The sequence below is a fragment of the Rhinichthys klamathensis genome, unplaced genomic scaffold (assembly GCF_029890125.1).
Source record: "Rhinichthys klamathensis goyatoka isolate OS25496 unplaced genomic scaffold, OSU_Roscu_1.1 h1tg000232l_1, whole genome shotgun sequence".
In the NCBI taxonomy this organism is placed as follows: domain Eukaryota; kingdom Metazoa; phylum Chordata; class Actinopteri; order Cypriniformes; family Leuciscidae; genus Rhinichthys; species Rhinichthys klamathensis.
Window position 1 is genome coordinate 1,416,108 of NW_026606756.1, and position 15,251 is coordinate 1,431,358.

A 15,251-nucleotide genomic window follows, 5' to 3' on the forward strand; every position below is an offset into this window, starting at 1 on the left:
AGCAGCGTTGCTGATCAATGTTTCTACTATCGATACATATCCCCTTTTAAACCAGCGCATGAACGCGCAATTATCTCAGATAACTCAATCCAGCTATACTAATCATAACCGGCAGGAGTGTTCGAAGAACCTGATTAGCCGGATCATGATGAGCACGATGATATTATCTTGGATGTCTCGTTTGATCTCGGATGTTTTAAGCAACGTACGAAGAACGGGCCCCTGCTCACATTCGACTGAATCCTCTGTTCAGTGTCCAGAATCTTAAGGGGTGGAGACGGACTTTTGATTTGAGCTCTGCGACTTCTCCAACATGGGGAGGTGGAGACAGACTTTTGACTTGAGCTCTGCGACTTCTAAGGGGCCTGCCTCGGGCCCTGCCTCGGGCCCTGCCTCGGGCCCTGGGTACTCGGTACCCTTTATCCCCCCAGTACCACGTCCCTGCAGCCAATTGCTAATTAACACAGCTGTGGGTGGCTGGGTCTCAGAGAGGTCATTTAGCACACACAAAGATCTTTGACCAGCTAAAGGGAGCCATTGTTCATGTTCTCTGACAGGAAGTGCAAAAACGCAGAGGTCAATTATGTAAAAAAAAAAAAAAATCACCTTTAATACACTCTAAGAATGATCAGGTGAACAATTTATAGTTTTTCTGTTTTTATTTTTCATATTTGTATAAAATTCACAGTTTAAGTGATTTATTAAGAACAAAATGGCATAAATATGCCAGAAATATGACATTGAATAAAAAAAAAATATATATAACAAATGCAAACCTATGGAAAAGATGAAGAACATTTAAAAAGGACTTCTGAACCACTTCAGCCCATTGGTCACTTGTCTACAAAAACCAACCAAACAAAAACAAACCCACAATATTCACTTGATGTTGCACTCTGACTATATTTGACCTTGGACTGAAAATAGTAACATTATCATCAGCCTCTCAGTGCAGTACAGAAAAAGACAGCCATGTCAGTTTAATGATCATACATGCCTTAGTGAAATAAAATCTATTGCGCATCATTTGAGGCCCGTTCACACCAAGAATGATAACTATAACGATAACTATATTATCGTCCACTCCACACCAGTGGACGCTTTAGTCCTGTTTATTCTAAGTGCACACTGCAGTTATGTCATCTGTCACTTTAAATGCTTCAGCTCTTTAAAGTTTGGTGAATTCTGATTGGCTGTAATTTTTTTTAATCGTTCATCAGCTGGAGTCCAGCAATATAATTTCTCTGTGCCATTATCGTTAGAGCTGTGATGTGGACTCTCGACCTTTAGAAATATCTTCATCATTATCGTTATAGTTATTGTCCTTGGTGCGAACAGGCCTTTAACGTGTGTCCATGGCGATTACCCAGAGTTCATGCATTCTGCAAAGTAAATAAACCATATATTTTGTATCTGTTTGGATTTTGCCTCACCTGAGAACTTGTATTGACTATAAATATGGCCTGTGGGCATGACTTCTTTTTTATTATTATCTTAATGATGCTTAAGAGTGTCAACTGCCTTCTAAGCACTGGGTTTATCATAGATGATTTGGTGCAATTCAGTGATCCCCTCAAAATATTACACAATAATATACAACAAAACAAGACAAGAGAAAAGAAAAGAAAAGTAATGTCTACACAATGGAAACAAATCTCTATAAGTAGATAACATTAGTGATGCTAAAGGATGTTTTTACACTCTTTACCAGAACTAATCAATACTATTTGTGAAGCTGTTATTGTTGTTACTGTTATTCATGTTCTCCTTTATGCTGTTGTTATTGTCGTTGAGGCGCAGGCCTTGCTGTTTCCTAAGGCCGCGAGGCATTACATTCTTCTGTACAAATAGTTTCTGGAGGAACCAGTCACTGATGCTCAAAGGGAAGTAGCTGCAGATGAAGTACATGAGCCTTAAACCTGGCCCGGCGTAGTATCGCACCTGAGGTTGAGGAGAGAGGAGTGCGTCCACAATGGTGTTGATGACAGGACTCAGATCCTCATTAGCTGTTTTTGCGTAACTCTGGAAGAGTTCCTTGGTCTCCAGCATATATTCTTCCCCATATTCTTCAAGAAGGCTTGGTGGCAAGTTCTGGATCAGGTTCTTGTACTCTTTCTCCCAGTACTCTGTGTTGCTGCTCTGCCCTGCAAGGTAAGAAAAAGAGCCGAAAGCATGATGCAACGGGCTAACAAAGGTGGGGGACATGGAAAAATCCACCCAGAACAGATTGGAGACATTGAAGGGAATGCAAACAGAGGTCTGGGGAAACTTTATTAAGTTATTTAAATTGCATTTATAGACCTGCATTTGGCTGGACTATCTGTTCAGTGGGCGTGTAAAGGAGGACTCAAATGTCAACTCAAAACCTGATGGATCCCTGAGGTTCAGATGTAAATAAACAGCTAAAATGAGAACTTTTTCTCTCAAGATGTGAGAAATATCTGACGGGGCCATTCACTAGGAAAAAGCAGCGCTGTCTTAATTTAATTAGCTTGTTTTGTTATGTGTCCGATAACAACACAAAAAGGTATACGTTTAGAAATGGAAGAAATAAATGGTAATTTCACATCTTGCGTCTTTTAATTAATTTAGCTACAAACAAGCTAATATCTACAAACCAGTTCATTCAACTACTGTAGATGTTAAAAAGGTGGTTGGCGGTTTATATACCAAATTGTCCATATGTGTGGCCTTGGGCCATGTTACACAATTTGCCTGAACAGTGTGTGTTTTATAATAAAGGAAAGCCTAATTTCATCAAATTACAACCACTGTGATGAGACTACAAAGAATGGCAATATACAGACAAGTGAATCATCACACTGGAGGCATACAGTGTGTGTAACTCGATTTCACATTGTAAAAATGTTAATCACCTGTCTTAAAGGCAGAGGGTAAGATAGTGGAGACTTTGACACCCCATGGCTCCAGCTCATGACGAAGTGTATTGATAAAAAGATTCAGGGCAGCTTTTGAAGCCCCATACGACGCCAAACAAGGGAATGGATGCTCACCTGCAGAATTACAAAGAGAAAGAATGATTAAATGACACAGATATCTTAATGACAATTTAGAGCACTGCACATCCTTGAACATTTTAATAAGTAGGGTTTAGTTAGCGCATTACTGTTTAAACCTGCCACATTGGCAGAGAACCGGTACAATGATGAAATTTATGGGACATACTCCAAAAGTATAATTGTAGGTTTTTTTTTTCTTTTACAGAGAGATTGTCATTCATTGTTGGTGTAATAAAGATCTGTATTGAACCCAGGAAGTCTGTGGAGGTTAATTGCAGTTTGTGACTATTTATAAAACATGTGGTTTTGCCTCAAGCCTTTGACGTATAAAAGAGCTTCTGTTCAAATCATCGGGAGAATGAACGGGAAGACAATAGGCCTCCTATAAGTCCTCAGAGGGAATGACTGTTCATCTCTATTGAGACAGTAGCATCTGCTGCCCATAAACCATTTTGTTTCCTTCAGCAGTGAGACTGCACTGATGGAGACATCTTTATTTAAAAGGGCTGTGCGCCAGTGTTTACGGAGAACTCAACGGTGTCCTGCGCCAGGCTGTTACTCACAGTATCACACTGTTTTGGCACAATGGAGGTAAACAAATGGAGACAAAATATGGGGAGTCAGGAAAAGCTAAAAAATATGCTGATTTCTCCTGCTGACTGAATTCCAGCATGAGCTTAAGCAGAGAGTTGCTCTCTGTTGAGATTGTTAGTGGACACTTGAGAAGAAAAGAAAACAGGTGGATTATAGTTTGGGCTTGGAATAGTGTTTGGTTAGGTGTGATGAAGCCAGATGGAAGGCATAAAATAAACATCTGATGGACAGAGATACATTTTTAAGCGCTGGCAGCTTCATGTGCATGGCAGAGAGAGAGCGAGAGAGACTCCTAATTAGATTTAGCACTGAAACAAGAACCTAAAAACACTCATAAACATGTCATCATATGTATAATTTCATTTACTCTTTCTTTTCTTTCCCTTTTATTAGCGGTGAAGTCTGAGTAGAGTAACTTGATATGTGCATAAGTGCATTAGCTACACTGGTTCTCACATGTGTATCTGTACCTGAAGGGCTAGAGATTGTCACAATCCGGCCTTTAGCCTGTCTGAGAAGGGGCAGGAAGGTTCTGGTGACATGGAGCGTTCCAAAGAAGTTGACCTCCATGCATCCTCTGTAGTTGGACATGAGGGAGAGCTCAGCATCCCCAATATTCACACACAATCCAGCGTTATTTACAAGCCCCCACAAATCTAGAGGAAAAAATCATGCCAGAATTTTATTCATGTAAAAATGAAGAAAATATAAGCTTTAAAGCAAAGGTCGAAGGCCCCCTGTTTTTTTTAACACAATATTCGAAGGCTCCCCAAAAATGCTTGTTTTAAAACTTGTTTTATTAACAGAAACCGGGAGTATTGAAATATTTAATAAATTAAACACTATTCATTTTGTGATTTTGTGTGTTTTTTAAAATAATTTTAATTTATATTTTAATTTATATTTTATTTTAAAATATTTGGTTTCACTTTATTTTGATGGTCCCTTTAACACACTGTTGACTAGAAGTAATGTTGCACCTACATGTCTACTAACTCTCATTAGAGTGTTAGTAGACTGGTAGGGTTAGGGTTAGAATAAGCTGACATATACTTGCAAAGTTACTTATAGTCAGTAGAATGTCTGTTGGGGGACCATCCCAATAAAATGTTAGCAGATATTAAGCAGACAGTCTAATAATCTAATAACTGCTAGTTGACATGTAGGTACAAAGTAACTTATAGTTAACAGAATGTTCAAAAGGGACCATCAAAATAAAGTGTTAACAAATATTTATAATAATTTTTTAATTTAAATACTTTTAATCTATCTTGTGGACCACTTGGATGTTTGCATGCTGAGATGTTTGCATGCTGAGATGTTTGCATGCCACTAGTCTAAAGGGCTCTAAAATTACTGGAGGAACACTGCAAGAGTGTCATCCATTGTGTTGGTCATCACATTTTCATAACACCCAAATTGCTCTGTCAGTGTTTAATAGCTGGTTAAATGAGAGGACAGCATGTTTATTCTGAGATAATGGTTATATTCACTCCCATCCTAAATTAGGGAAATTATTAGCAGAATAAGGAAACCAATGCCTTAACCAAGAAGGGAAAGAAGCAGGGAGAATAAAGAAGAAAGGAAGCCTGAAACAGTTAGTTAAAAACAATTCACTCTTATAAATAAAGATTCTTTATTGGGATCTATGATTTTCTGAAGAACCTTTGACATTCATGGAACCATTCCATTACACTAAAGGTTCTTTGTAGTGGAAAAACATTTCTTCGGTTAATTAAATTATTCTTTACACTAAAAAAAAAAAAAAGGTTCTTAAAGGAACTATTCACTGAAAGGTTCTTAGGGGAACCCAAAATGGAACCAAATGGTTCTTCTATGGCATGGCTGCGAAAACCTTCTTTTCGGAAACTTTATGTGTAAAAATGAATCTACAAAAATGTGAGCATTTGAATATGTCCTCACTTTTCCCTGCTCAGCATCTAAATTGTGGAGGGTAAAACTTTTTCTATGCCCCACCCAGGTTTTGAGAAAGGAAGCATGGAAAAATAGTTATTTTTTCTTTTGGTCCATAAGCCACATGGCGCTGTGGTGTGTGTGATGTTTTAAAATAAAACAGCCCCTTGATGTACTGCCAAATTACGCACCCCCCTTCCACCCCATCCACCCCATCCCCTCCTATTCCCAACACTTTCTCTGAGATTAGACATTCTTGTCTAATCTCAGAGAAAGAAAAAAACATGCTCACACACTATACACATACACATACACAGCCGACTATGCTGAATCGCTTGTAAAATAAACAAATGTTTCACCACTGAGCACGAATTAATTGATTTATTTGACCTACTTGTTGAAAGCATAGTTTCAAGATTGGGTTCAACAGAAATGTTAATGAAAACCACAAGCTGGTTAAAATTTATTAGGGGTAACCAAAAATCATTGGCAGTTTCAAAAATATAACATTCTTACAGGAGTATTTTAGGTTCACTGTGTTCAAACATGTGGGTGTGAGATTGTGTGTGTGTATTTTCTGGCAGAGTGCGAAAGTAAATCCTCACCTCTCATGCCAAGTTTGGCCTTGGTGTCGAGGAGGGCTTGCTGTACCTGCTGAGGCTGGGTGATGTCTACCTGCAGGAGGGTAAGGCGTGATGAACAGACTCTGCGCAAGTGCTTGGCTCCCTCCCCGTCCAGGTTCAATACGGTAGCAAACACTTCAAACCCCATTGCATCTAACCGCTTTGCTGTAGCATTACCAAACCCTGAATCACAACCTGCAGAGACAGGGGAGGGAAACATGAATGTTATGCCAATATATTAGAAATCAAAACACTGATACTCCTTCTAAATACTCACATTTTGGCAATATTTGACAGTAATTACACTTAAATGGCATGCTATGCAACACCACAGCAACATTGTTATTACCATAATAGCTGTTTTGGAATCATTTTAGAACACTTCAGCCAATTTCAGAAAACTTTCTTATGTGAAAAACGATCGAAAACTAGGGACGAAACACCATCAGCATTGGTGACATGTAATCTCACTACTATGACCTCTGAACATCAATAAAGTTCAACCAGAACGGTACAACAGGAAACAAAACAAAAGCAATTATAATTATATAATACAATTATATAAAGTCTTCATCCCACATCAAGTTGCATGACAGTGTGATGCATCAATCTCTGAAACATGACTATTATCTCTTTACTAAATTACACAACTGAAAGAGATAGTAAAGTTGGTGTCCTTCGGTTTGAAGACAATGCCTTTACCGTCCCAAGGGAGATTGTGGTTTTGGTGCTGTATTACTAAAATGTTAAAAATGCAAATCAGGACTCAACTAAAAAAATCCAGCCATGGTTACAGATGCATGCTCATGGTTGATATCTGGGATGCACACACATTTACAGAAGTGGTGGCAGGGAATGACACATTAATAAAAAAATATAACATCATACCAAACCCATAGGAACTTTACCCCCAAGACACAGAAGAATGTGAAAAAAAGACAAAAAGGAGAATAACAGCAGACTTTCTGTTCTTTTTCTATCCCTGATGTGCAAATTGTTCTTGGAAATGAACGGCAGTACACTACAGATTCTGGAAATAAAAGTGACATGAATAGATACACAGACATTAATGTTTCTCTCAATGTAAGGTCTACAACATAATTGAACTACTGGAATTTAGAAATGAAAGTTTTGTGTGAGTGCCAATTTTTATAATCTTTGTTCTTTTACAATTGATTATTAGGAATTTTGTTTCCATCCAAAACAACTTATTCCATTCTTTGTCCTTTTTGTTTGGCAGGCAAGTTGTAAAGCTACAAAATAAATAAAAAATAAAATGAAAATAATAATAATAATAATAAAACTGATGCATGTTAAGTGTATCAGAGTTCAGTGACCTCACTTTTCACCTCGAGTTTGTTAATGTGTGGCAAACAATTATACACCAGTTATGATAACAGCAGTTACACAAAACCCCAATCTCACCTCTGCATTTTATCTCAAGGTCCTCTGAGGACACACACATATCGGTCAGTGCACTAGCTGGGCTCTTTCTTTGTCAGTGTGTTATCCGTCATAGATACACAAAGTATTCCTCAATAAACACGCCGAGCCTGCAGAAGGGAGGGTCTTGGGATAGGGGAGTTAAAAATACATGAATCAAGACTAACATACTTTAGATTATTATTATTATTATTATTAAATAATGCAACTGTTCAGATTTACCTTGAATTATAACTGTTTATTATCACTCTATTATCATCACTTAGATTAAACGTGGATGATCTTCTTTTTAAATATTGCCATTACCCAGATAAGTTATTCCCAGCCAGGTGTACGTGTTCTCCAGCAGGTACTTAAGAAGGCTCCGGGTAATTCTAATTCTGGTCATTCTAATTCTGTGGTAATGCTGTAGGAACTACATGGAAAAAAATTATACTTTCCATTTGAAATAAATGAGTGAAAGTGAAAAAGAGGATCACACAGGGAAATCTGTGTAGGGCCTATTGGTTCTGAATGTTTTTCCCAACTAAAGTCAGAACTGCTGTCAAACTAGGCATCCGAATAAGCACCAGTGGGAAGAGAAGAGAGAGCGCAGACGACAGACCCAACAGACCCAACATCCACAGAGACAGGCATGATCTTCACTTGCAGTAATTGCAACAGAACGATGAATGCAATGTTTTTCAAGAATCGGGCTCTACTGTAACAGCAGGCACTGTAACTCAACAAATGCCTAGAGACCCCAAGGTGCAGATTCCATTGTCTTTCGAGACAGAAGGATGCCAATGTAAAATGATGATGTAGCGGAGAGGTCAGACTGCACTTCATTTGTGCATCTGTGCCAAGTAAATCCTCTCTGAACTCTAGCCCCACGATGCCACACTTAAACCTTGCTTATCCATTTAATCTCTTCACCTGGCTTGGACATCTAAGCATAGCGGGAATGCCATAGGTGCCCCTCCCCTACATTTTTCTCCAAATATTTACAGTGTACTGTAATGTAACATTGATATGGGTATTATTAGACACCTTGGGTCGAGCATATCTCATCCCACGCTCAATTGGTCTGCATTCTGGAGTTGCTCCAGGGACATTGGGTAAGGAAAAGACCTACCCGAGCCCTGATGAGCCACCTCTGATTTCCCACACACAGATATATGTGACGGCAGTGAAGCCCACAGGGTTTGGAGGACAGTCGGTACTGGCAGTGTGTGCTGATCAGTGAAGCAATATGAGGAACTTCCCTGGCTTCAGTGAAAAAGTGTTAAACACAAAACAATGAGGCTGATGGAGAGACAATGAAGCACAAACCAAGGCAGACACACATATAGTGGCCCAAAAACATAGAACACTTTGCGACACTTAATGTCTGAATGTCATTACATTAAACACAAAATATCAAAGCAAGTAGCATCTGCAAACGAACAATGCTAGACCTTTAAAACTATCTGAGCTACTTTTAAACAGAAAAAAAATATTTAAAAAAAAATATTTGACAACCAGAAAGAATCTAAATAGTTTTTTTTTATTTAGCTTTTAATAATAATAAAATGTATAATAAATTTAAGATAATTAAACTTACTTCTATATATTTCTATGTGTAGCTTAAGTGTCTAAATAATATTTGGGACCAAGATAAATGCATCTTTGGCCTCACTCGCTTGTGATTTCACGTGCAAAACCATGCTGATGATAGAGGGGCTAGCGTTCAGATCTCTGAATGGTGTGGGATTAATAGTGCTTTCCTCCTGCTGTCCTCAGCATGTAAACACAATGAGTGTGTCTCATGCTACCTGATCAGATTTCCTCACTGCCCTTCATAACACATGCAGACTAATGTCACCTGGTACTTAGTAGCTCATTTAGAGATCCGGATTGACGTCATACATTTCAAAGAAATGTTGGGGTTCTGAATGAATTATACAGTAGTTGATCCTGACGAAAAAATCTCCATAACTCAAATGGGGAGATTCAAAAGAAGCAAGTGTTAGTGCGGACAGATGAAGAGATGAGTGTGTGTTTATTTAACACTAGAAGTGCACACCTTCATGGTGCTAGAATCTGGTGTTAATCACAGCTTAGTTCAGACATTATGGTTTACTGGGAAATCAAGAAAATAGAGAGAGGTAGTAAAATGTGAGTATACAAGTTTCAGCTAGCTATGCAGTCTTTACTCTTTACAGAGTATTATTAAAGTTAAAAGAAGGAATTTCCTGAAAAAAAAAAAAACACATTTATACACAGAGAACATAAATGTGTGCACCATTCCTTTTTATTGGACAATTTATGGAAATGCTCCCAAACAATAAGCACGTTTTTATCAAAGAAAGCGACTTCATTATGTAGGAAGGAAGCATTCTTTGAGCAACAGATGCCTCAGAATAATTATTAGTATATCAAGCGTAGCGTCAGTTCTGGCAGGTCACGTTAGTCAAGCTTGCATTAGCTGACTCTCAGCTGATCCACGTCTACCTATAAGAATACGATGCCTATCACTGTATGTATATATAAGCTCCTTCAGTATAGCTATAGCGTTTCTCAGGAGATCATCACCCTCCTCCATCCCCAGCTCCTCCTCTCGCCCAGTCAGGATTTGGCATTCTGATTCCCCCTGAATCAGAATAAATTCTCGAAGTATGTTGTACTTTACATTTTTTAATTAATTATTTCTGAATACATTAATGTTGGTTCTGTTCTGTTACCCTAAGGCGGGTTATTGCTGCTCTCCCTGCTCTTATCCATGCTAGACTACATGGATGCGCAGGGAGTTCTCGCCCAGAACGGAACCATACCGCCAATCCTAACTGCATGCTAATTGTCAATCATATTTGACGATAGTGGTCCTGACAGAAATAATAATTAAGAGTCAAGATTGCAGAAGTTTACATTCTAGTTCTTGAACATTACACTTTAAAGTTATTCTCCCATAGCTGGTGATTAACATGTACATGGTGTACTGGCCTTGCAGTCTATAGACGTTTTTTTTTTTCAGCCTGACTCTAGCCAGACTAATGGCTTTAGGTTGCTTAGTCAGCCAATTCTGTAACCTTAACCCCCTGTCTCACAGCAATTCAAGCCCTGAATGTGCCTTTCAGCTGGCTTTGTAAGAGGTTTACAGGTTTTTCCACTTTCGCCTGGTTTTTGGCATGAGAGGGACTTACAGCTTTGAGAACGGTAATTTAAGAAAATATGCTGATCAAAATTACTCAAAAGTATGATACTGTGTAATTATATGCTAGCTCTGGTACAAAAGAAACAAAGACAAGAAAATGAAGAAAACTAAAATCAAATGGCATCTGTGCCAACCTCAGAAGCTCACGCTGGTTGTGTGTGCATGAATTAAAGCAAGCAATGAAAGAGGTTGACTGAGTTGATGGTTACCATGCCAATAGACGACAGACAGCTTTGGGGGATTTAAGGAACCCATATGAGTTATTTCTGAGAAACCCACGTCCATCAAACGATTATAAGCTTCCTTGGAGTAACTGATTGAACTTAACAGCTTGTCCTGCTAAGTGTATAACAGAAATGCCAGTTAGTTTGCTATGGCAGCTCATGGAGAAAAACTTGACAAGGTCAAAAATTAAATGACATAACTATCAAAAAAAAAAAAGAAAAGAAAAAAAATCTCACTTAGCTGTTTGCGCACCTCCCAAACATTCACATAAAACATTACATTTTCATTCTGAATGTCCAGGCTAATAATATAGTATGCAGGTGTAGTGTGATATATTTTTCATACATACATATACAGTAGTGCATGAGTTACTCAAACTCTTCAGGGTTCATGCACTGCTTGTGCTTAAACCTCCCAGTTTTATTTATTTATTTATTTTTTTGTGGTTTGCCATATAGGAAAAAGGTAGAATAGTTAGCAAAGAAAGTTAGCAAGAAATTGTTTGTAAAGTAGGTGTTTAGAGCTGCTTTGGCCTTTAAAGGATGACATATTCCTGAACAGTATACGTGCTCAAATGAAGTACATGGCTACTGAAGGAGCTTATGATCCAGATTAAAAAGGAGTTCTAAAACTGCTTAACAGTAAAATAAATCATCACATAATTGCCTTTATTCCTCAAGGTCTGAGCTAGCAATTACACAGTGTTGTTGAGATTCTTTTTAAGAGCTGCTTATTGCACATTTCCCATATGCACACAGTTTTCATATTGAGCTAATGTAATTTTCTATCCCCCATGCCTAAAACTAACCCCCACATAAAACTTTATTCATTTGTAGGATATTATTTTGAACATTATTTTTATGTTTATTAAGTTATTTTCTCTTGGGGACAGTGGGCTCAACTGACACAGAGAAAAAGCAACAAGTAGTTTTGAAGCTTGGTGACTGGACAAAAAGTGCTGAGCAATTAGAGCAAAAAAGGTATAGTTTACTCAAAAATGAAAACTCGTGTCATCACTTATTTATCCTCATGACATTCTAAACCTGTATGACATGAGGGTGAGAAAATTATGACATAAGTTTTGGGTGAACTATCCCTTTAAAGCAATACACTCAATGCAACTACAGAAGTCTCCAAAGAGCACTTAAAGAAACAGTGCATAAAGGTGCAGATGGAGAAATACAGCTATAATTTGTAAATGAGTTGTAAGTAAACCACCAGGTACAACACAGCAGCTCTTTGATTTGATTTATGGCTTACACTGCATTTATGTTGCATAAGATCATTTAACTTAGAATCTGATTAGCTCAGCCAATTAAGAAAAAGCCAAATCACCTTATAGTACTCTCATCCAGCAGGACACAATTGAGGTTAACACAAAACACATACGAAGTACAACACAATCAGAACGTACCTTACAAATACCACTCAAACTTGGCTTACCTTGAATACAAAGGCACATGACCAATATAATTTGGTTCATACCACATGTTTTCCTCATTGCCATAAAATATGGGTCAATACAGTTAGTGATTAATTATCACACTGAGCTGAACATTACATTCTCTTTAGCTTGATATGATCTATGGGTATAGAGAAAGTTGTTATACAAACATAGTACAGGGTGTTCTGGATCAGGTCCAAGTCTGTACTCAAACACATAAAAGCATAGCATGTTCTGACAAGGGGGGTACAAAATTGCCGCTCATTCAGTCATAATACAGGTGGAAAACGTTCTAATTTTACCTCTAAAAGTTACTGAATCACTAAATAGGAAAACAACAGCAATCATGATATAATTGTGGCAAGTTTGCACAACAGAATCCACTCAGCATGACCTACATTTCCCAGCTGTTTGTACAATCTGTGCTTATCAATTCACGTGCATTTCAGGTCAATACATAATGATCCTCTCAGTCAGCCATGAATCACAAGAAGAAAACAAAACTGTCATCAAGCACTGAATATAAACAGTCTGAACAATGACAAACATGATCACACATTTTATTCTATAATTTAGTTTCGGTTCGGTTATTCTTTTTCTTCCTGTTCTTACCTGTGATGAAGACTGCCTTGCCCTCAACTGGCAGGGAAGGTTTGGGGGTGGCCCACGTAAAGTACAGCCAGCAGGACACACAGAGGACCAACCTTGCCAGCACAGCGGGCATGCACAGGGCACACAGTCTCTCCACCAGCAGAGTGGCACCCAGCCATGCCACCAGTGAGGGCATGACACCGATATGGAATGCCAGAAACTTCTTCACCGCTCCACCAACAAAGATGGACATTACTCCGATGTAAATCCAGAAAGACACTGAACAGTCTTCCATTGTACTAGAGGTGAAAATGCTTTGTACTCTCTCTTTTTTTCCCTTTATTTCTCTCTCTTTTACTGATACTGGCACCTTTCCCTCTTTTTCTCTCTCTCTCCCTCTCACTCACTTTGTCACTGTCTCTTTCTCAAGTGGGATCACACTTACAAATGAGCAACCATGTGCCTGCTCAGTTCCCTACAATCTCGAGCTCACACGTTCCAACTCAGAGTAGGCGAGTAAGAGCTAGTGAGCAGATTTGTCTGACTGCATGTGTGTATATATAGTGTACTCTCCAGGAGAGGGGAGGGACTGTGCTCAAGCAGATGTAATCAAAGCCCAATAGGCAAAGCTTCACAACCCCCCCCCCCCCCCCCCCTCTAACTTTCTTCTGCAAGTTATTGGAATTGTGAGTGAGAAAAGTATAAAGTCTTTTTTTTTTAAATACTGCTAAATGGGGACCTTACACAATTTAAGACAATTTAAGCTGCTCTGAAACTGTGTACTGCAAAAAATTTAAACTCACTTGACTTGAATTACAGGTGTCAGTGAGACACTGTGACTTTCCCTTTGTGGCTGGTTGTACTACATACGTTGTGCTTCTTTGTGTGCACGTGTGGTGACTGTCTTTCCGCTGTGATTAATACATAAAATGTCCCTTTGATGCATTTTGGCATCAGTGTATATGTGTTATAAGCCCGACAGGTCTAATTTGCTGGTCCTTTCAAAGTTACATTAAACAAAATTTTATTCACGGGAATGTACAAAAGTAAGCAAAACCAGGACAAAAAGTGCTGCTGGCAAATAAAAAGAGAAGGTGTTTGTATGTGTGCAATGAGGAAAGAAAGTTCTCATTTACAGGGTCATTCACTTTTCTTCTTAATGCAGATGTTTTGCATGTCTTCACAAACATATGACAAAAACTCCAAGAAGATGTAATATCAACAAAACATTTAAAAATATTAAAGATCTACATATATATCTCCTTTTGGTGACACCTGTAGATTCATGCTTCCCCTGAGCACACATTGAGAGCTGAATAACAAAGATATCAACAGTACTATAAATCCTAGGAGCAATAATCTGACCTTTACACTGAGAAAAGGTGAAGCATCAAAGAATAAGAAGTAATGAGGAACAGAGGGAGGAAGGGGGGCAAACGGTGGATGTGAGGCACCTACAGACATTGACCTCATTCCCTCATCAGGTGTGTTATTTCATCCTGAACCTCTTGCCATCATTACCCTATTTCTGTCATTTACACACATCTTTCTTTAGAACGTGTGTGAAGTAGGTTATAAGCTCTGTTTGTTTCTTTTCATCTCTCTTTTTCTAAATTTCATCCCTCCCTCGGAAGCTATTGATGTTGAGTTTGTCTAATTACACATGACAGTACAGTACACAACAAGAAATTACACAGCTCCTCCTTCACCCAGCTCTGACAAAACAAACTCCAAACCCCATTATTCATCTCTAAGCCTTAATAGTAGTTAAAATGTTTCCTGCACATAATTGCTGGACACAGTGTTCCTTGGCCTTGAGGTGAATGACCTTTAGAGGTCACAGAACATATTGCCATTCATCAATATCACCACTGGTCAATCCTGTGCCACACACGCTCCACGACATTCCCATACGGTGATCACATCGCATGATACTCATTCTTATGTAAGCCTTTGGCACGAGGACTAACTTTTATCATTTTGATGGGTTCAATGTTTTCCACCTGAGTTCATAAAAGAGAATGATTATAGGTACAGAATGCCTAATAAGGTAGTATTATATTAGTTTATGATTACAAATTGCGTGTGAGTTCTGCACTTTAAATGTGGAAAAAATAGTGTTAATACTTAGGCATAAACGGGGAAATTAGTTATAAACATGCACCTGCATGAACAAGTGCAGTGTTGATATGCTTTTACATATCTGAGGTACAAGGCCACAGTAG

The 15,251-nt window shown here is 38.4% G+C and overlaps 1 protein-coding gene across 1 annotated transcript; it reads right to left on the bottom strand.

The window, feature by feature from the left end:
• Positions 1 to 803: 803 nt before the first annotated feature.
• Positions 804 to 13,515, bottom strand: hsd11b2 (hydroxysteroid (11-beta) dehydrogenase 2). Its single transcript, XM_056265377.1, has 5 exons — positions 13,048 to 13,515; positions 6,134 to 6,346; positions 4,085 to 4,270; positions 2,877 to 3,014; positions 804 to 2,144 (listed from the first exon to the last, which is right to left on the bottom strand). The coding sequence occupies exons 1-5, from the start codon at positions 13,319 to 13,321 to the stop codon at positions 1,714 to 1,716; spliced, it is 1,242 nt and encodes a 413-aa protein (XP_056121352.1). The 5' UTR covers positions 13,322 to 13,515; the 3' UTR covers positions 804 to 1,713.
• Between the last annotated feature and the right edge of the window lie 1,736 nt (positions 13,516 to 15,251).